The sequence below is a fragment of the Fundulus heteroclitus genome, unplaced genomic scaffold, assembly GCF_011125445.2.
Source record: "Fundulus heteroclitus isolate FHET01 unplaced genomic scaffold, MU-UCD_Fhet_4.1 scaffold_49, whole genome shotgun sequence".
Classification (NCBI taxonomy): Eukaryota; Metazoa; Chordata; class Actinopteri; order Cyprinodontiformes; family Fundulidae; genus Fundulus; species Fundulus heteroclitus.
The window spans coordinates 154793-177681 of NW_023396912.1; the positions used below are offsets into that span (position 1 = coordinate 154793).

Here is a 22889-nt window from a genome sequence, read left to right on the forward strand (position 1 = left end):
TTTAAAGCTCTGTAATTTCCCAAAACTTTTCCCACAGGTCAGACATGTGAAAGGCTTCTCACCTGTGTGAGTTCTCATGTGAGCTTCTAAATTTTTTTTATGACCAAACCTTTTGCCACATGTCACACATGTGAAAAGGCTTCTCACCTGTGTGAGTTCTCATGTGAGCTTCTAATTTTTTTTTATGTCCAAACCTTTTGCCACATGTCACACATGTAAAAGGCTTCTCACCTGTGTGAGTTCTCATATGAGCTTTTAAATTGCTTTGGTAACCAAAACGTTTCCCACAGGTCTCACATTTTAAAGGTTTCTCACCTGTGTGACTTTTCATGTGATATAATAAATTGGATTTTATTTTATAACATTTTTTACACATCTCACATTTGAAAGGTTTCTCAGCTGTGTGGGATCTCATGTGAGCTTTTAAATAGTGTTTATGAACAAAACTTTTCCCACAGGTCACACATGTATAAGGCTTCTCACCTGTGTGAGTTTTCATGTGAGCTTTTAAACTGTTTTTATGACCAAAACTTTTCCCACAAGTCACACATGTGAAAGGCTTCTCACCTGTGTGAGTTCTCATGTGAGTTTTTAAATAGCCTTTTTGGCCAAAACCTTTTCCACAGGTCGCACATGTGAAAGGCTTCTCACCTGTGTGAGATCTAATGTGATTTTTTAAAACGCTTGGTCGACTAAAGCTCTTTCCGCAAGTCACACATGACCAACACTTCTCACCCGTGTGAGTTCTCATGTGAATTTCTAAACTGGTTCTATAGGTGAACTTTTTCCCACAGCTCATACATGAGAAAGGATTCTGTGCCTTGTCTGTTCTTGTGTTTGTACTCAAGGGCTTTGATTGAGAAAGGTTTTCATAACCAGTTTTACAAGAATACATATATTGGTCAGGGTGAGGTTTCTTGTTACTTTTTGGTTTTGAAATGTCAGCAGTTCTTTTCGGCTGTTTGTGCTTCTGTTCTTCTCTCTTTTTTTCTGGTTCCTGATTGTTTCCTTCCTCGTCCTGGTTCTGAACTTCTGGGGAGGCTTGAGAGATGAGTTTGTTCCTGCTTTGTTCTGTTTCATTGGGGAGTCTTTGCACGTTAGAAGATATCATTAAAATGTCTTTAGTCTCCTGTTTCAGGGCAAGTTGCTTTTCAGACTGACTGATGTAGAGTGGCCTCTCCTCGTCTTTAAATTGTGGATGTTCTTGTTCCTCATTCTCCTCTTTTATCTGTCGAGGTTGTGATTCCTGCTCATCTACAGTGGAGTTTCTCTCCGGGGTGCAAAGCTCAGTGTGAACGCCCTCCTCTGTAGAGAAGCAAGAATTTTGGGGATCTGGAAAAAAATAAAGATGAAACGAAGGCTTAGAAATGTAAGTCAAAGAAAGTTCTTTCACTTTAATCACTTGATGAAGAGAAACCGTTGGACGGGAGCAAGCTGGGTGGAGGAAGCATTAACAAAGGAGGGAATTGGGATTAATTTGCTGGCATTTCATTGAAGGTGAAGCTTAACCAACAACACAAAAAAAACTGTCAACTGAAAAATTCGAGAAAAAGTGGGGTCTTGCAACATTAAAACATGAATGGCACTGAAGCTTCAGGGCATGTACATAGGTAAGGCAAGGCAAATTTATTTGTATAGCCCATTTCAGTACAGAAACAATTCAAAGTGTATAATAAAAGCAAGTTGGAATAAAATGTAGAAACATACACACACATATACTGTATATATATATATATATATATATATATACATCTGTGCAGATATATATACATATATATATACACACATATATATATATATATATATATATATATAGATAGTGGGTAGATAGATAGATAGATAGAGAGATATATAGATAGAGAGAGATATAGAGATAGAGAGAGGGGGGGATAGAGAGAGAGAGAGAGATATAGAGATAGAGAGAGAGAGAGAGAGAGAGAGAGGAGAGAGAGAGGGGGGGGAGAGAGAGAGAGAGAGAGAGAGAGATAGATAACGAGATAGAGAGAGAGAGAACGAGAGAGAGAGAGAGAGAGAGAACGAGAGAGATAGAGCGAGAGATATAGCTAGAGAGAGATATAGATATAGATCTATCTATATATATATATCTATATATATATATATATATATATATATATATATATATATATATATATATATATATATATATATATATATATATATATATATATATATATATATAACAATGTATAATTAACAATGTATTATGGGAAAACCTGCTCAGTTATATAACTTGTTTTAACTTTTGACAATTTATCATGGGAAGACTGGTCAGTTAAATAAATTGTTTTTTTTCTTTATGAGAGAAGACTGGCCAGTTCACACATTGATTATGAGAAGCCTTTCGCTGCAGCGCCTTTTGGATATCCAACTCCGCCCATCCAAGTCGGCCATTTTGATGACGCCATGCGACTATGAGCTTTCTTAGTGCAAACAAAACTTTACTGCCCATAGCAAATCGGAAAACGAACGATGTCGGTAAGTTAAAAATACATAATTTTATGTTCATAGGCCTAACGATATTACTTTGTTGACCCTTCTGGATGAAATATATTATGATATTTGATGTGACGATCTAGTTTATTGTTTTCATTCGTTTCTTGCATGATAAGGTAGTACTTTTGTAGCCTACCATCAATTTAATGTTAGCTAGCGCTAGGCCCTGTTTAGTTTTAGTTATAGATGTTTCTTGTGAAATTGAGTTTATGCAATATCCATCCCGTGATGTCACAGGATGGACATTACAGAACTTTATCATTTACGTGTGAAGAAAGTATGCAAGATTAGTAAGAGCCCAACAGTTAGAGTTCAAATTAGTTCGGCTTGAGAAATATAATGTTATTAGCCTGCTAACGTTAATTACACATATCAGTATAGTTAGCAGAGTTGCTAGCGGTTTAATTTGTAACACAATGTCCATTTACAAAAGTTTTTGACTATGTTGGCGAACAGTACAGCTTGTGGTCATAGATAATATTCATTCATATTTTTTTAAAACTGCACATGCACAGAAAAAGGCAAATGTTTTGGTCAAGGTTTGTCAGCAGGCCAGCTTGATGAATCTTCAAATGTTAAGGGCATGTTTAAGCCTTTTGAGATATATTCCACTATGGACTATCTACTAAATGACCGCCTTACAAACTTTTTTATTTTTTTTTTATTTGTTTGTTTGTTTTTTTGTGCCAGATCTGTCAGTGTGCAGACCAGACTGTTGGGGCCTACCCCATTTAAGACATCTGCTTGCCAGATCAGGCATCAGAGTCACAGGTGCGTTTTAAAAATGATTCCTCCTTCCCTGTAATTGTTTGTCTCTGAAACATATGATCCCAAGTTCAGTTTAATGGAAATATGTAAATGTATGCTTATAACATGATTGTTGGTTTTACTGTATATGCTGTAGATACAATAATATGACCTTTAATGCTGTTAGTTTGTTTGTTGTGTGTATATGTATGTGTGTATGTGTGTATATATATGTATGTGTGTATATATATGTATGTATAATTTCTCTTGTTCAAGGTTGACTATGTGCTCGATGCCAGAAGATCAGAAACCAAGAATATTGGGACAATTGGCACTACCAACTTAAAACGGCAAGACTTCCAGTCACTTGGTTTGCAGCACAACTTGGAAGCGACAGTAAGTAGAATATAGCAGTTATATGTGTGTGGATTTTCTACTTCACATTTTAAATTAAGCTCTGCATTTCTCTTTATAGATTGCCAACAGCTGCATGGAGCTGATTTGTGACATGGCCTGGTGGAAGGTGTGCATAGTTATTTGTTAACCTTTAAGTTGATCATGAAGTCTATCAAACATGTGATTCCTCACATTACAGCTTTTTCTGTCCCTTACTTATGTGTTGGCAGAAGAAGGATGTATATGCAGCGGATGCCTATGTCGTTGCCACTTGGCATGCACCAAGTTTTCCAGGACACTTTTCTTAATTTACAGGTAAGCTTATTTACTTTTTTCTACTCCTTTTTCCCCCTGCAATGTCTTCTATTTTCTTAAGTTGGGAAAGGGGAGACTTATTGGCTTTATGGCTGATGCAGCATCAAAAGATCTCCTGATTTTTTTCCTGTGTGGAAACCAGGACACTGGTTCCTCTGTGTAAGTCTTTACTTGCTCCAGTGTAGCTTCAAATTGTTGATTGTTGTTTTATTATTAAAACCAATTACAGTAATGACCTTGCAGGTTCTACATATGTTGTGCTCTCTTTATTTTGTGTTAGTTCTTTAAATGGTACAGCCACCACAAGCATCCGGTAAAGGATGAGAGGAGAACTTCAGGTCCAAACTTTCTTTAATAGAGCTGAGAGTGTTCTACAAAAAATACATAAAACAAAACAAATGAGAACTAATATTTCCAATCGCTACAAATAGCTATTTCTAATATGTCCAGCAGGTGGCAGCAAGAGACCACAAATAACCTACAAGCCACGTTATTATATTAACTCTTTAGGTTGCTAAATATATTTAAATTGCACAAATGCAAATCCTGCTTGGTAACTGACATAACTTACTCTTATTCATTTACACGCTCCCAGTCTCTTAGACAAACAGCTCTGAACGATCTCCAACGACCACCTCGTCAACTTTCTGCCTCGGCCGGTTGGGGGTGAGAGAGAGAGAGGGCAAGAGAGAGGGAGCCTACACAGTAACACAGACTGGGTAAAAAATGGCAATGATATTGATAGTAATGATAATGATAGCAATAAGACTATGAACAGTGGCTGTAATTGTAGCAGAGTAGGAATACGCGGACAGCAGGAAACTCCCAACCACAGATCCAGCTTCCACAGCTCTAGCAACACCTGCTTATAATTATATTGAAAGTAGCCACCTTTATAACATCTCCCCAAAAATGTGCTATACATTTATTGATTGTTGGTTGTTATTGACACTTCACTTGACAGCTCCTGATGCCCAAAGCTTTCCAAATATATCAGCTGGACTCAGCTGATCCTTTGCTCTTAGGGTGACCAGCAATATTTAGGCGTATTCAGGTTTAATGTCTCTTTAATTGGAACTGTTCCCCGTTCTTCGTACGCCGCTAACTCAGTTAGCTGGATTTGATTGCTGGCGATTTGGCATGATCTTGGATCGTTTGGTTCTTCGAAACTCATCCTGGACTTGCTGTCATAGCAACATGTGCTCAAACTTAAACCTGCTCGCGAGCAGGCTTATTTCATGTAAACAGGATTAGATCGCAGCTGTATAAACGGAGAAGATAGAGAAGTCTGTGCAGCCAGTGCACTTGGACCACCTAGTGGCAGAGGACAGGACAGAATTGTGGAACGCAATTTCTTAATGTTTAATAAAAGACAAAAACAAATAATGCTAAGTTCCTGTCGTTTTATTTAAAAATATATATTTATAATTACTTCTGTCTTTCTCTCAGAGCACCATGGCAAGAATCGATGAAGCAGTATGCTGGATACGGGTCAACATGTCTCTTTTCCGTGGACATGTTGAACTGCCCAGCATATTGTCCATGACAGCAGAGGATGGACAGCAGTTCTTTCAGAACATCGCCAATGATGACGACATCCATGATTCAAGAGAATGCCTCCTTTTTGTTTTTGAATATCAAGAAGATTACACAGTTTTTTTTATATTCTTGTTCAGCTGTGTCGGCAATGTTTAACACCCCTAACCTTTCCCCTTAGCCAGAGGACAGGCACCACTCTAGCTATCTATCTATCTATCTATCTATCTATCTATCTATCTATCTATCTATCTATCTATCTATCTATCTAATCTTTAATTGTTGTTATGTTGACTTTTATTTGTGAAAAATACATTTATTTTTGGATAAACTTGTTTGGACTTATTGTAAAAACTTATTTAACCCCTATACTATGTTGAAAAAATATATTGATTATGTTGCGGGTCATTTTGACCCGTACTATGTAAATGAATGCAAAACAGTCACAAAAACAGGTTAAACCAATAAACAATTAATAATATTATTATTGCATACAATACAATTTTAATTAATAAATACTTTATTTAATAGCTATTTTGTGTGGGTGTTTTCCCTCATCACAAACACGTTTCGCAATATTACTGTGTACCTTCTGCAGATGTAATTCTTACATTTCACACATCATCAATATGACCGGGAGTCATATTGGTGATGGCAGTCTGCCTCGACTTTGATGTGGTGATGTAGAGTGTTTTACACAGACCCTCAGACCCAAATCCTTCACACACACCTGGGTCTGGGTCTCAGAGGTGGATTTTTTGGATCTGAACAGCTACTTACCCACATTAATGTGGCTGGGTCAAAATGACCCGCAACATCATCTTTGTATAGAAACTCTGCACAGACCCCCCCCCCCCACAACACATCAAAGTGACCAGATTTTTCACATAAGTTCATGACCCCAGATGAGGAAAAAAAAGGATAACCAGCCCTTTGATCAACACAAACTGAAATGGGTCCAATTGAGGGTTACCACATACTATTTTAACACAATATTATGTATTGAGTTTAATTCAGTGTTTGCAAGATTAATTTCACTACTTTTAAATTAATGTCTATATTGCCATGAAGCAATTACGATAATGCATGTTTATTGCAACATTTTTATATTTGGGAAATTATTTTAACGGCTACTGTCACAGAAAATAACGTGACTGCAGTTTTTTATGTTGTAATTAAAACTTTCTAAAGTTTGCCCTTCATATTTTTACTTTCACCGCGCCACACTTCCCAGGGGTGACGTATTCAAAATGGCCGACTTGGATGGGCGGAGTTGGATATCCAACAGGCGCTGCAGCGATATGTACTTGTTGATTATTGCTGTTGTGGTGTTCGCACCTGAGTTCACATAAAACTAAGAACATGTGTTATTTTGTTATAACTTGTTTTAGCTTGCTGTTTTTGCTATATTCTGCGGGGAATAAAGGGGACATTTATCCTAGCAGAATTGGTGTTTGAGAAGTGCTTGCTGTTTTTGCTGTATTCTGTGGGGAATAATAAAGAGGGCACAATTATTCTAGCAGATACAGTGTTTGAGTCCTTATTTTGTGTTATTGCCGATCTCTCCCGATCCTTTATAAAAGTTTCATAAAACATTTTGCCGTTGTCGGCAGGATCTGAGGAGAGACTGCAATAAAACAAATATGTTTAAGAAGAGGAATAAGTCCTTTATAAAAGTTTCATAAAACATTATCATGTAAGGTTTTAAGGTTTATTTAAGTTTTTTTTAGTAAGGCCTTGTGCAAGAGACAGCCTCACCATAAATGTTGCTAAAGGTTGTTTTTGCGAGCGCTGTCTTTTCTGTGATGAATTGCACCCACACATCTGGTGATACTGCTTTTCCTGATCGCTGAATGCTCAATTGTTAAGGTTGTTCTGCATACATGAACTGCTAGTTTATGATGTCAAAGGTCACACTGAAGTATGTCTCCCCCTTCCTTAAACTCTGCAATCTGTAACTAGGGACCTCCCAGTAAAATAAAAGTAAGGCAGCAGCAGAGGATGCTTCAGGGAAGTAAGACAGATGTAACTGAATGCATCTCTCTACATTCTGCCTCTGCTTTACTTACGTAAAGAAACTAACATCTGTTGTCTTTTCCCCCTGTGTTGTTTAATGAATGTGCTATGTGTTTGAACCTGATATTAGTGATTTAGCCATTATTGGCCAGAGATTAACTTTTTATGGCACCAGGACATTTTCATTTTAATTCTGGAAATTGCTTGAAAAACTAAAAAAAAAAAAAATTATTAGTTTAATTTACTGCAAAATTGAATAATAAAATGCCCAAATAGGCTTTTACACTTTCAGAAATAAAAATATATGGGATTATTCTCAAGTTAACTATTGACATTATGCAATTCATCGTGATTAAACATTTATTTACACACACACACATATATATATATATATATATATATATATATATATATATATATATATATATATATATATATATATATATATATATATATTGAACTTGACTTTGTAAAGTGCCTGGAGATGACATGTTTCATGAATTGGCGCTATATAAATAAAATTGAATTGAAAAATGTAATTGAATTAATCATTTTTAATATATACAGATAGATAGATAGATAGATAGATAGATAGATAGATAGATAGATAGATAGATAGATAGATAGATAGATAGATAGATAGATAGATAGATAGATAGATAGATACAAACACAATGTAGTTTCATTTTATTCTGAATTACTAAAAAACTGTAGTGGTAGCTCAGCGTGTGGATTTCCATCAATGCATTTGCCGTTTTTTTTGTTTTTATTTTGCAGTCTGACGTCACATTCCCGAGCCCTGTTGTGTAAAATGTGAGGGAATCTGTTTTTATTCAAATGCATCATTCATATTCAACAACAGGTAATTTCTCTGCGTTCCAACAACAGGCCCTGATAAATTGGATAATTATAACCAGTTTCAGCAGAATTAAAGTCTTGAGCTTTTTTACAGAGAAGGAAGTTTTAGTTGATGGAAAACTGGATGGAGAAGCACATCTGGTTTATTGGATAAAACATTAACCTGGAGGATTATGAAGCGTTAATAAACAGAGATTGATTAATATGAGCAAGAACTGATCAGAGTAATTCATAGTGTTCATGTTCCCTCTGTAGCTACATCAGAATTATGGAAAACACTAAATTACTAAAAAATCCTATTGATGGTTTAGCTTTGTTGAATGAAAAATGTAAAAAACAGATTAATACATCTATATAAAACCACATAGCCTGGGCTTTAACAGCTAAAATGCTGAATTCATGTAAAGAAGGAACAAGTGGTGCTAAGAACACAGTTCCTAGGCTTTAGCTACTAAAGAGAAAGAAGAAGTGGTGAAAAGTGTAAATTGTCCTTTAAAGGAGCTCAGCAGGCCTAGATTAATGGATGCAAAGAACTATTGTTGGTGTAATAAAGCAGAAAGAAGAGAGCAGATGTTTTCTTGTTGTGAGGCCCTGGAGAACTGATGGCAATCTCTCCATGATCTCCTGGCCACATCCATCAACACAGAGCTGAATAATGTGGGGGGAATAAATGTGCTAGAGCTATTTCTGGCAGCTCTGATTGGTTGATGGATCATTGTGTGTGAATTTTAGCAGCTCTTCTTTGTTCTGATGAGCTTCTTTGATCAAGAAGCAGAAAGAAGGAAAGCCGTTGGTGAAGCAGCTCTTTCTGTCGGATAGCGAGTTCAGCATGGAGCCAAACAACTTTCCTCTGATCAGTAAAACCTTAGTAGCTTAGCTGCTGTTTCCTACCTATTCGCTGTAAGATTATCAGGGGGATCCGGCTGAAATCCAGCAGTCTGCGCTCATCCTCCATCTCTTCCTCCGGCTCCACCAAGACTTCTTTCAACTCCGTCAATCTTTCTTCAGCAGCACTTTCTGCTCGTTGCTAATCTCTCTCTGGGGCTCAACTCAACACCTTTTCACCACAGACATTCACACGTTGCCCTAAAGCACCACAACCCGCCATCAAACCAGCAACTTTAGCTACACAACAACACCATCCCACCTCCTGCTTTGCTACGAGAACCACAGCAACTGTGGAACGACGTCAAGATGGACGTCAGCACGTGCGCAGCAGGATTCTTCTTCGTGGGTTTACTGCGGTGGACAAACAGCTCTGGTGAGCATTACCGCCACCTGCTGGTGAGGAGTTCAGTTCACAATGACAAAGTGATCAAAAGCTGCTGAGAAGACATTTTAGTTGTTCTAATTAGGCCTGTTGTTACTAGATATCATAATAAATGTTGATTATTTCTCTAACTATTTTGTAAAAATCCTCTAAGTCTCCTGCATTGTTTACATTTCAATTGCTTTACTTTTAAATCACTGCTGCACCTTATACTGTAATTAAATTTTTTACTGCAATTTACAAGCTGTATGCAACGAAATTTCGTTCTGTGCATACAAAATGATAAATAACGTTGTCTAAGTCTAAGTAACTTTCATCTTGTTGAATTTGTCTTCTTAGTGCTTTCCTTCTTTGTCACTTCTGGCAACACATCAAAACATGTTCAGCAACATTTACCTGAAATATGTTGCAGCATGAAGGCTCTATCATTGTATCCCACATGTTGAAATGTGAGCCTCTCTGTTGCTTTCTTCATTCCTCATGTCTCCAACTTTCATTGAACTTTATAATTGTTCCTTTCTGTTCTTCATTGCATTGTTTTTGTCACCTCTCCTTTAGCCGTTATTTGATAATACTTTTAAATTCTGTTTTATTGTTAACGAGTCCCTTGCAGTTTTATGTGTAACCTCCTCTGCAGACATCACCACTGTGCTGGGTCTTTTCTTGGGTTTCGGACTTTTGTGTGAGCCCGGTTCATTTTGTTTTGCTGATAGCACATCTGGGCAGCTTCCATGTCCTCAGTGTCTTCCTCTATTTATTTGGTATGTAAATTCTGGGTTGCTGGTAAAGATTCTCAGTCATCATGGTCATGGTCATTCCAAAAAAAAAAAAAAAGTAAAAAACAAAAACAAAAAACAACTGGACTTATTTCCAAAGTTTGAAGACGTTTCACTTCCTATCCAGGAAGTCCAGTTGTTTTGTTTTTTGGAATAAATTCTGGGTTATTAATGAAAATATATATATATATGAGAGGAAGCATTCAGGTTCCTTTTTCTACCTCCTTCTTTACTGACTGCTGTTCAGACAGCACCCATCATGGCGACCATTAAAGGTTCCATGACACAACTATGTAAACCATTTTATATCAATGATATTTCTGCATATGTAAGTGGTAATTCCCCATAAATGAACTTCTGCTCTGGTTCTCTCCTCCTCCAGGAATAAGTGGAAACTTCTTTTTGTTTTGGAGCACCTCGGATAAAGCAGCTCCCCTTTAGTGACCGTCCCCCACTGAAGTGGAGCAGTCAGACATGCTAGCTCATCAAATTAGTGACTGGTGGAGGAGAAGTAGGTGGTGTGGTCTAACTGGAGAATATAAACTACGTTTTGGAGCAAAGCAACAAAGCTAACTGAGCTGGTTTTCTTCTTTAGCATCAACACAGTCACATCAGGGCACAACAGACCATGTTATACCCCTATACTTCAGATAATTTTTATTTGTTGTCATGGCCCCTTTAACGCACTTCCTCTCTGGCTAACCAGTCCTTACTCAATAAGGGTCCTTCAAAGGATGCAGCCCTTAATGGAGACCTTCAGGCCTGACTTGACACTCCGTGTTGGATTGCTTTGGTCTGGGTGAAAAATCAGCCAATCACACAGCTCGCCCCGCCCTGTTTGTCTAGATTGGCAGGCGAAGCGATTCTGCTGAAAAGAGTCATTATGACATGAATAGGCCATTGTGGAAAACACCAGTTATCAAATAAAAGATGACGCTTAAAAAAATGACATTTTAAAATAAAAGCCGATGGGATTAAATAATGCCTCAATAATGTATATTTTTTTTTAATATGTGAAATAATTTTGAATGGATTCAGTTATGTCACTTTATCATTTATTATCATTTCATAATGTATTTATTTCATCTTGAGAACTTTGGTGTTCCTTAACTCTCCTGATGACTAATAATTCCTCATAAAGTTAATAATGAAGCTTTTCTACTGAATCCATCGTTTAAAAGGCAGTGAGCTTCCAGCACTGGTGTCCAGCAGGTGCAGGGGGCCCTCTAGTGGTGAACACCAGGAAGTGCGCTCTTTAGTTCCGCTCTGTGCTACACCGTAATCAGTCCGCCGGGAAGCCGGAGCAAGGAGAGCAGCAGCAGCAGCTCCAGTTGTCCCCGCAGCTGAAGAAAGGTGAGCTGAACCTCAGCAGAGCTGCTGGACAATGTTCAGGAGTTTTACCGCTGGAGAAAAGCAGAAAGAGCTGCTCCATGCTGAGTGATCCTCAGGCTTAGATGGACTCCAGTCTGCAGGAGGAGAGGCATCAATGAGCTGCAAATGAACCAAGATGGCTTCTGTAGCAGCAGAGGAGGAAATGATCTGGACTCCTAGTTGTACGGGGGTGAAAAGGGAGATTGGGGAGAAAAACCAAACAAGTCAATATTTCATGGTTTAATATATCAGATGAGCCAAAGAGCCAACTGTGGTTCTGCAGGTTGCTGACCTCTGATCCTTCAATACGACTGGAGCTAAACGTGAAACAGCTTCATTTTTCAGTTATTGTTAGAGTAAAACTGTTATAAGTTGGTCCCAGTGACCACCTGTCACAGTATCTTTGGCTGCAAATATCATGGAAATCATGTGTTCAGTACTGGCTGCTGTCTAGAACCGCCGCTGACGTCTCTATAAAGTGGAGTGATGATCAGAAGGACAATGAAGCTTCACGCTGTGCTGAAGAATAAAGTGATGGAGAACAAAGAGCGGCTAGAGGAGGGATCTCAGGAGGAAACCTGGCTGAGCTCAAGCACGTTGTGTAAATGTGGGGACTGGAAGCCCTGCAGATGGTCTGGTACCTACCCTACAGTAAAGTCATCTCTGATTGGATCAGACGGCTGCCCAGGGAGGAGGTTCATGGTGGAAGAAAGCTGTGGAGATCCAACAGAAGGACGGGTGCTCTCATTCTGTAGAGGAGCAGTGGTTTGAGACGGGAGTAAAGGAGAAACCGCTCCTCGTTAAACGACAGAGGAGGTCTCAGAGTCCAAGGATCCCCCTCTTACAATGCTGGTCCGGAGAGCATGATTCAGCCATAACAGCAAAAATGATCGATTGGTAGGCTGATGGTCCTCCTCTGCATTTGAGCTGTCGGTTCTGATTGTCCCTGTTAAACCTGTTGATCCCCTGGTTTGGCCGAGGCTTCTTAAATGTGAGGAAAACTTTACCAGAAAAGTCACTAGTAACCGCCTGAAAGCATCCTGGCTGCATGGAGTCAAACGGCAGGAAGACGGCACTAAAGCTGCAGACGCGGGAATATCCAACATCCACCCAGAAACCAACTTCCACAATAAAACAGGAGCAGACTAGATATGTGACTGGAGTGTGGGACCTTTGTCCATACCAAAGTACTCTAATATAAAACGTTGTGTTCTTGGTAAAGACGGAGGAAAATGCTCCGGTGGACGGTCATTAATGCAACCCAGTTTGTCTTAGGCTGCCTTTTCCCAGCATGTCCCAGAACATGATGAAGGACAGTTACCACGCAGGTCATCCTCTGCACTGTCAGCTCAACACACACCACAGATCAACGACTGGCCTGAACTGCCTCACCAGCTCACTCAGTCAGGTAAGTAGAGACGAGGCTAAAGCTAGCAGGACAGCGGCCACTGAGGACTGGAGATGGAGACCACTGAAGGACATTAACTCATCCGACTGAAGAGGTCTCTTAGAGAAAAGATGAAATGTCTGAACTGAGCAGAGGACCGACTGCATTTCCTTTAAATCTGGATTATTGAGATGCATCAGGACACCACATTCAGTCAGTGTGTTGTTGAAGGTGTAGAAGGCAGAACATGTGGTGGAACCTGGCAGAGAAACGTTTGGATGACACAGGGTTTTATAAATCAGGATTTGTTTTGGTTTTTCTTGCTTTTGGGCATACCCAAACTTTTAGCATAGATCCTACACACAGTTTTATAAGTGAGACCACTGATAACTCAACCCTGTCTCTGCTAGCTAAACATCTCAGAAAGCTTTTACCTGATCTGCTGCTGTTTCTACCAGGGTTCCCCTCAGAACATCTCTACCCAGAGCTTCAGCTGAAGAATCAGAACACCTGAAGACCAGAGAGGTTGCAGAGGTCCTCAGGCTGGAGCAGAATGAAGGAGGAGAACCTTGAGATGAAGATGGAGGAGCAGGAGGAGAACCAGGAAATAAAGATTGAGATTGAGGTGAAAGAGGAGAATCATGGGATGAATGTTGAAGTGAAGCAGGAGAATATGGAGCTTAAGGTTGAGGAGCACCAGGAACAAGAACCGGACCTCCACCCTCTGAACACCACCAACCGGACTGACCCAGCTGCCTCCTCTGGTTCCTCTGATCTACAGGTCAGTGTTCAGGTCTTTTTAACGTCTACAGTGATCAAAGCTCGACAGGAAATGAAGAAGAATAAAGAACCATATTACAATATTTTCATTGATTCTGTGCAGAAAAAAGGGAGAAAACTTGGAGATCTTTTCATGGGTGAAGGAAGAACCTCATCTTCTTCCAGGTTTCAATATTCAAGTACGATCAGTTCTCCGAATGATGCAGAAGGAGAACAAAGGTTAATATTAACAATATTTATTCTATAATAGGTCAAACTAATAGAGACAAAATGAGTAGACGATGTAAATAAAAGAGAATCACCCTCACTGCTGGACCACAGCTCAGCCGTCTTTAGGAGAACTGGCACCGAGCCTCAGACTGTCAGGATGTTTCCCTCTGTGTGCGTCGGCCTTATCTAAATGTACCCAGACAGCTCAGCAGCTGCTTTCCTCAGAGGATATGGACTGCAGCTCAGTGAATACAAAGCAAAGACAGAAACTCACTTCAAATAAGGCAGCAGCAATTCCTCCTACGTCCTAAAGCAACATACAGTTTACAGTCATGTCTGTTCACACAGGTACATGGTAGAGGCTGACACTATCAGTATCCGTCTAAAACACCAGACTAACACCCTCCAGAGGCTTTAGTCCAGCTCTAAAGGTCCGACTCACTTTAAAGTTGTCCTCATCAGGGTTTTGGCTTTTTTAAATTCTTCTTCAGTTCTTTTTTTCCACCACCTTTAGATTTAGGTACAACTCTGACCTCTGAATTATAGAGAAAAGGCTCCAAAACTTCAAATATAAATGAGTGCCAGTCAAAAACAAAATGTAATTGCTAACAGTTTGACAAACAGCACATGCAGGGATGTTTTAGCTTTAAAGTCCTGTTAGCTGAACACGTTGCATCCAGAAGATCAGCACCACACTGCAAAAAGGGAACTAAAAGTAGGTAAAATCCTCTTCAAATTAGTGTATTTTTCTTTCATGTGAGCTGGTAAATCAGACGATTTTCCAATGGAATAAGATTTTTGTACTTAAAATGAAAACAATTCATCTCTATCATCTTATTTAAAGTGCAGGATACCTAATAATGTTATTTTAGGGGTAGAAATTCTCATTCCATTGGCAAATAGTCTTATTTAGCTGCTCAAATCAAGGAAAAATATACAGATTTTAACAAACTTTTACTTGTTGCAGTGCACGATGAAGCTCCTCCCACATCCTGTTTGGTCTTTTCTGGATGTTTTGGGTTTTAGTTGCTTCCCATTTATTAAAAGACCACGTCGAACGTCTTGTTCTCGTGGTCGTGGAATAGATGTCGGTCTGTTTCAGAGAGAGAGTCATTGGCATGCATCAAGCAGAGAAAGCTTCTAAGGTGATTGTAGAAACTCCCAAAATTAGGTTAACAACTTTCCAACGCATTATTCAGAACTGGAAGGATAGCCGTCGTTTTAGAGGAAGAGATGTTGCCGGAATGGATTTACCCATCATGCCTAGCAACAGTATGTGCTCAAAGAATTGTTTCTTCCCTGATGGGATGGGCATAATCCAAGATGACAGTGCCAGGATTCATCAGGCCAAATAAATCTTTTGACATTGCAGAAACTCATCCAAACATCACCACAGCGAATGTGTGGCGTAATCACCGCTTTGTTCATGCGCGTCGATCTAAAAACTGTGAGTGACTAATTGCTGGTAAATCAAGATTATGTTCTCATCGTCCTAGAAAACAATCTCCTCCAAAATCTCCAGGCATTGATTATTGTTAGCACTTTCTAATCACAAGTAGAAATGATTTAGTTCATTTGCTTTCGCTGCATCATTTTTAGCAGTTACAGGTTTCCTGTTTGAGTCCATGTTGGTCACAGTGCGGATGGAATGCCATAGTCTCTTGGTGTTGGACTTTGAAAGGTTCAGCTCTACACGCTCTATGTTCTGTAATTACATGTAATTATGTGCAGAGTCTCATCAGTTGGTTGAGATCTCTGTGCAGCGCTGACTCCTGCAGGGTCCCCTGAGTTAAAAGCCACCTGCTTCCTTTTTATACATTCCTTTACTTCCCGTTTGAAGTAAGGATTATTATTTGGTTATTTCTTAACGTTTTTCTTTGGGATATTTGAATCAACACAGAAGGAAATGTAACGTGTACCTGATTCTGTAGCAGTGTTGATGTCTTTATCGTCATCACTATCCCAGTCAGTACACAGGGAGCCTCCTCTCAGCTCTTCTATCTCTTCAGCCGACCAGATTTTGATCGAGTGAACTTCGGGTTTGTAAGATTTAAACACTGGCCGATAAACAGGAAGGAGCTGGGTTATAATATGATCCGAATTACCCAGTGGGTGTGTGTGTGTGTGTGTGTGTGTGTGTGGGGGGGGGGGGGGGGGTAGCTTTGGAGGTTGTTGGATGGAAAAACAAGTGTCTGTTGCTCGGAAACAAAGGCCGTTATCAGAATCTGCTCTCTCTGTGTCGACCTCGAAAGGCAGACAATCTTAATTTCTCCTGGATGTTCTGTAAACAAGATGCTCTGTGACCTTCATGACCTCTGTGACCTCTATGACCTCTGTGACCTCTGTGACCTGGGACAGAGCGCTACTGAACTGCCTGATAACGTCTCATCCCTATCATACTTTGGCTGCGAGAGCTATTTTACCACAGTTAACAAACTAACACTAAAAGACACACACCTCCTCACTGTGCTTTTTCCTTTACTCTGCTGCCTCTTACTTTAGCCATAGTTTATGAAAATTAATTTGCCTGTGCCTACGACTGATCTCGAGATGGCGTGCTGCCACTACTGTGCGTATGTTGGTTCCCATGGATGCACATGAAAACCATAACCAAACACTGTGTAGGGCATCTAACTTTACATAAAATGTTGTCCATTCACTGCAGCGGTGCTCAGTGTTTCTTCTTCTTCTCCTTCCCACTGAATCTTGATGTCAAGATAATCAGTACTGGTCTTAAAAGCCTGTATGGTCGATCTCTAACTAATGCTGCATCGAATCGGCCCCATTGCTGATTTAACAGCACCATGTACACATGACTCTAAAGAAGGTCTCAAAAGCCCTCGTGTGGTTGTAAACTGATCTGAGCAGAAATATAGTTTTGATCATGAGAAGCACGCGATTTGTGCGCACATATGAAACAATTTGTATGACAGGAGGCCCTTTTGAATTTGTAATAATCACATTTGTGACACTGAAGGTAATTGCGTGTAGTTATTTTATATTCATCAATTTCCCCCAAAATACTTTTATGGTTTACAAATCATGTCTTACACATACTAATACCAGAAGCTACACAGAAACAGGTTTACACAGTTTACAAATAAATTACTACAGATATATTGAGACTATTTTCGGTCCAGATTTCAGCAGTACCACACCTTGCTGTTGCTATGCTTATTTGTACTTTTGGTTGGAGCCTTCCAGGTATATATATATAGTACTTGTGTACTTATTTGTAAGTGGAGACAGGATGGTAAGGGCTACACCTCCAACTGTGATCTGTCTTCTTCAAATTAGGATATATATCAAGGAAATGTTTGCAGTAACACAGGTATGCATGGTTTCATTCATTATAAAAAAAAATTCTGTGTGCTGGATGTTTCAAGATTCATCCCTACCACCAACTTTTGACAACTGCAGACCCTTTTGTCAATTTTCATGTGTTACATGTTTTGTTTGTAAATAGACCAGTTCACGCGTGACATCCGCGCTACATCCCAGGACACGCTGGTAGGCAAAAACAGTACTGTTTTGTCTACCAGTGTGACAAAACGGGTGAATTTGAGCGTACTGTTAGTTTATTTTTGGAATCTAAACAATGCCTACGACTTGTGCTACCGATTGCACACAGAGGCATTCCAAATCATCAGTTGTATGTTTCTTTCGTATACCGAAGAACGAAGAAAGAAATGGATAATTTCAATGAAAAGGATGCAGGCAGACAATCCCAATCGACTGTGGGAGCCATCATACCACAACAGAATTTGTAGTCTACACAAACCTGAATCAAAACAATATCAATGAACTGGTCTATATTTGAAAATGTTTTAATAGTTTTGAACATTAAGCTGTAAGAGATTTATCTCTCCTATTTGTAATCCTAGGAACATGAAGACCATCAACAGACTAGTGAAGGCCTTACTGCACCATCTTCTAAGACCAAATCTTATATGAAGATACATCAACCGAGCCACAATGGTGAGAGACCATACTGCTGTGACCAGTGTGGCGCATCTTTTAGAAAGCAAACTTATTTAAAAGAACATCAAGGGATCCACACTGGAGAGAGGCCATACAGCTGTGATCATTGTGGAGCATCTTTTAAAAGAAAGAATCATTTAAATGAGCATCGATGGATGCACACTGGAGAGAGACCACACCGCTGTGACCAATGTGGCGCAACTTTTAAAGCTAAATATTATTTAAAAGTACATCAAAGGATCCACACTGGAGAGAGACCATACCGATGTGACCACTGTGGCGACGCGTTTAGAAAGAAATGTTATTTAAATGCACATCAACGTATCCACACTGAAGAGAGACTATACAGCTGTGATCAGTGTAGAGCAACTTTTAAATCGAAATCCTATTTGAAGAGGCATCAACGGATCCACACTGGAGAGAGACCACACAGTTGTGATCAGTGTACTGCAAAGTTTCAAACTAAGTCTAGTTTAAAGGTGCATCAACGAATTCATACTGGAGAGAGACCATATAGCTGTCTCCAGTGTGGAGCAAATTTTAAAACTAAACCTGAGTTACAGAAGCATCAAAGGATCCATACTGGAGAGAGACCATACAGCTGTGACCAGTGTAGTGCAACTTTTAAAACTCAGTATCATGTAAAGGTGCATCAACGGATCCACACTGGAGAGAGACCATACTGCTGTGACCAGTGTGGAGTAACTTTTAAAACAAAATCTGACTTAAAGAGACATTTACGGATCCACACTGGAGAGAGACCATACAGCTGTGATCAGTGTGGGAAAACATTTAGTGCTAAATATACTTTGGATTCCCACAGACGATTGCACACTGGAGAACAGCCTTACTGGTGTGAACTGTGTGGCAAACTCTTTAGAATTAAGTCAGGTTTAAGATCACATCAGCAAACTCACTGCAACTGAGAAGGCATTGTGCTGAAACTAAGAGGGAACTTTACTGCTATACACTTTTTCAAAACTTAATTTTGTCATTTGAAAAACATGGCATTGGTGGATTACTGTTTACTGTTGCACAATAAGACAAAGAATCTTTGTCTCCCTTGACAGAAATTCGCCTTGGATACAAGGATCAGCTGCATTGTACTACATATTTAATCACTAATAAATTGAGTCTCAGTAAAATAATAAATAAATATATAATCGTAATAAGAGTTCATTAATTACAGTTCGACTAAAACAATTATATTAGAGCACAACATTAACAGTGCTATTTTGTTTTGCTACCCAAACATAAACATCCACAGTGCATGTTATAATTCAAAATGGTTTATTGGTTTTATTTGTCCTTATGTTCTTTTGTGTGTGAATATTTAATTAGTATTCCTTAATAATAATATTTGCTCAGTAGTTTAGAACTTCAATTGCCCATTTAAAGCAGTTGTTGATCAAAATATCTTTAACTTGAATTTGAATTATTAATAAATTCTTATAGCTCAAGAGAAATTGTCACTCATTTACTCCATATGTGTGCAGTTTGCTGTTTGAGAGTACCAGACCTTGAATTACCCTTTCATCTGTTGTCTTAATTTCATCACCAAATTGAGCAATTGACAATACTTGACAGGCTAAAGGTTATTGGATTAATATTAAATAACATTAAGCCATTTAATTCCACTACATCACAGTCAAGTGTGACCTGCTCATTAAAGAGATTCACACGTTCACTCTCATCTGTAGCAGAAGAGAAAGGCAAGAAAAGCGTATGTTTAATTAGGCAACACTATGCACAGCTGTCATGCATCCTGCCTGTTTTCAGTTGTTCCACCTTCTGGTCTGCTCCACTCAGCTAATTAGTGGAGAAGCTTCACCTGCACAGACACCGGTTTAGGATGTACACAGATAACATGATCAATGGAACGCAGATAACGTGATTCACCATGGCAATGGCAGGAAATAGGAAGCCTGGAAGTAGCATTTCCCACAAGTGGAATTAGAAATCTTTAATGAAGGTATATGGAGAATATTAAACCATAAGAAACAAAAATAGACAATGCTGTTGCTAAGGAAAAAGTGAGTTGGCGGCAGAGAATAGCTGAAAAGGTCAATGTGTGAGTGATAGTTATTTGACGGAGAATTAAAGCTCTAATCTCACACTTCACTCTTTCAACACCCAGAGGGGAGGGGCCGCGTGGATCATGTGTCTAGGTGCAAACCGACAGGCATAAAAAAATAATGTGACAGAAAATCAAGAATAAAAATACAGAATAATTTGGTAAGCTCCAGCTTTTACTCAACTAAAGCATTAGTTGGCTATAATCAGCAATGCAGCTCACGATGGGATGATGTGAGTTATTAAATTAAATTGAAAACTTCACCCATCCTTTTAAAAAATTAGTTGATGCTGATTTTCTTGTCGTTGTGTAACTTGTGGCAACCTCACTTGATATTAATCATCTGCAGTGAAGTTATAGAAATCTCCGGTCAATTGCTGCTCGACCACAAGAATGGGAATTATTTTTGTTAATATTATCCTCATTAGCTTATACAGCTTATATAGCTAATGATTGTAGTGATATGGAGTTAAAGCAGTGACAGCAGGTAGATGATAAGGAGTACCAGAAAACGGCCCATGAAGGGGTCTTCAATTTAGACTCGCCCCCAACAGTAAAATGAAAATATCTCTCATTGAAAAAAGTTGCAGCAGCTAGCTTCCTCCAGCAGCGTTTGCTAACAGCCGGTCCCCGTCTGATAACACTCTGCACTCGTTACCAGGACAGATTTAGTGGATTTAAAGCCAAATGCAACCATTAAAACAGCCTAAAATAATCTTCCTACATCTCATTTTACAATGAAATGGCCTGGAGCAGTGGTCCAGGTGGCAGCAACCAATCACTCATCAGGAGGGATTCAGCAGGTTGGGGGTTGGAAACCCTTGCCACAAACGTGACACTACAACGAGCCGGCGTCACACCATCCTCCTCCGGAGAGAGAATTAGATCAAAGAAGTTTTACTTTCTACTCTATATGGAACTAGAAAAAGTTGTTCCTGCGTAACAGAGAATGCTAATCTGCTGAATTATTTGAGCAGAAGATGCAGAAGAGAAAAAGTAGCTGAAAAGAAGGAATTTGAAAACTTTGAAGAATTAGAACAATCGGAAGAACTTAAAGCTATTTGCATTGATTTCAATTGGAGCAGCCAAAAATAATAATAATTGCACAAAAAGTGAAATATTTCAAAAAGTCTAAAAGTTAGCATAACTATGAGATATAGCAGTCATGTTGGGAATGAGCCGAACGTTTTGACACCAAAATTGTTGAATTTTCTATACAGCATTCTGAGTGAAAATGTGCATTGAGGGTCAAATACCTGCTGTGCAAAGTCAAAGCTGTAGAGCATCCTGATCTTCTTGCTAGCAGGTGGGGAGGGACCAAAGGACAACCCATGGTGGCTGCAGGTCTTCTGGCGGGCGGCGGTATAGGAATATTAAAACCGTTTTATTTTAGTACATGGTTGGTAAAGTTCAGGTGAACTTGTGTGCTTTGCTGAAAGTCATGAAACAGACCCAGGGTGATGCTGGGTTCTGCTTTGAACCCGGCTCAGTCAGATCTGTTGGTGATTAATTTAATCAGTTTTAGGTTTCAGCCGTTGCCTCAGGCTCCTCGGTGGTTTTGGCCGTTTTAGATTTAACGGCTACCTCCATACAGTCGATCACAACATTCTGTTGTCTCAGAGGGACAGTTGTTGTTTGGTGTGACGCCTTTTCTGTGTCTACGGGGGAAAACTCTCCTTCCTTAAAACAGAGTTTTTGTGGAGTACCTCAAGGCTCTATTCTGGGCCCTGTAATGTTTGCACCTGGTAGTTTTGCCTTCTTGGTTATATTTTTTAAAAAGCACAAGATTCCCTTCCATTGTTATGCTAATGATGTCTAAATATATTGTAAAGTGCCTCGAGATGACATGTTTCATGAATTGGCGCTATATAAATAAAATTGAATTGAATATATTTCCTTTTAATGGCCTTGTCTCTCCTTCGCAGCCTCTTTTTAACTGTCTACAAGATGTTAAAGACTGGCTGACTCAGAATGGCCTTGTCCTAAATGTAAGCAAACTAAAATTATTGTGATTGGTGATCGTAGAGTCCTGATTAGGTCACTTGATGTCCTTGGTCCTTTTGCTCCACATTGCTCCTTCACTGTGAGGTATCTGAGTGTTTTATATAGTTCTTGAAACATTCTATATGCCTTCATAACCTCCAGATTAGATTATTGAAGCTCCTTATACTTCAGATTTGCTAAATCATCTCTGACAACAGCAAGGCTGCCACATTCATTTCTGGTCATCGCTGGCAGGCAGGCTGCCTTGCCCAAGGACACGACTGAGAACCATCAACCCACCAGTAACAGGAGGAACTCCTCAGCTCCTGTTCCACCGTCGCCCCAATCACTGAAATTGCTCTCATGAAAGTCTCCAACAACCCGATGGCAGCTGATTCTGGACCTTCTCCACAGACGATCTTCAATTAGCCACACTGACTGGTTTCATTCTTAGATTTTTAGCTACACTCAGTTCTCAGTTAATGCAACATAAATCCTTTGTCCCCCCCCCCCCCCCCCCATTACCCGTCACAACTGGCATTCTCCAAGGCTCTGTCCGGAGTTCCTACTTTTCATTTTTTACCTTTTTCCCCAGTAGCAGCATCTTCCAGAAATGTAACATCCAGTTTCACTTCTATGCAGATGACACCCAGCTCTATTGATCTAGTAAATCTA

The 22889-nt window shown here is 39.4% G+C and overlaps 2 protein-coding genes across 7 annotated transcripts; one reads left to right on the forward strand and one right to left on the reverse strand.

Annotated features, from left to right (window-relative positions):
* On the reverse strand, positions 1 to 9739 carry LOC118560802 (gastrula zinc finger protein XlCGF52.1-like). The gene is made up of 2 exons (XM_036132322.1): positions 9274 to 9739; positions 1 to 1332 (listed from the first exon to the last, which is right to left on the reverse strand). The coding sequence occupies exons 1-2, from the start codon at positions 9335 to 9337 to the stop codon at positions 98 to 100; spliced, it is 1299 nt and encodes a 432-aa protein (XP_035988215.1). The 5' UTR covers positions 9338 to 9739; the 3' UTR covers positions 1 to 97.
* LOC118560803 (zinc finger protein 835-like) lies at positions 1277 to 22000 on the forward strand. 6 transcript variants are annotated; one of them, XR_004929588.1, is made up of 8 exons: positions 1277 to 1369; positions 2328 to 2496; positions 3205 to 3285; positions 3538 to 3657; positions 3737 to 3784; positions 3888 to 3972; positions 4568 to 4691; positions 5422 to 6354. XR_004929588.1 is itself a non-coding variant. In XM_036132326.1 (3 exons), exons 2-3 carry the CDS (start codon positions 13740 to 13742, stop codon positions 19081 to 19083), a joined length of 1251 nt encoding a protein of 416 aa, XP_035988219.1. In that variant the 5' UTR covers positions 1280 to 1369; positions 13645 to 13739; the 3' UTR covers positions 19084 to 19520. The 6 variants fall into 6 exon arrangements, 2 of the variants coding, with proteins under 2 accessions (XP_035988219.1, XP_035988218.1); XR_004929586.1 differs by lacking the exon at positions 4568 to 4691; XR_004929587.1 differs by lacking the exons at positions 3737 to 3784; positions 4568 to 4691.
* Positions 22001 to 22889: the final 889 nt, after the last annotated feature.

What these genes read in the sequence shown, in the direction of transcription:
- LOC118560802 (XM_036132322.1), bottom strand. Translation starts at nt 9,337, where the DNA reads ATGGAGGATGAGCGCAGACTGCTGGATTTCAGCCGGATCCCCCTGATA. An exon ending in GATAATCTTACAGCGAATAG is followed by an intron (nt 1,333 to 9,273) that starts GTAGGAAACAGC and finishes ATTTTTTTCCAG; the next exon opens with ATCCCCAAAATTCTTGCTTC.
- LOC118560803 (XM_036132326.1), top strand. Translation starts at nt 13,740, where the DNA reads ATGAAGGAGGAGAACCTTGAGATGAAGATGGAGGAGCAGGAGGAGAAC. An exon ending in CTGGTTCCTCTGATCTACAG is followed by an intron (nt 13,968 to 18,060) that starts GTCAGTGTTCAG and finishes TTGTAATCCTAG; the next exon opens with GAACATGAAGACCATCAACA.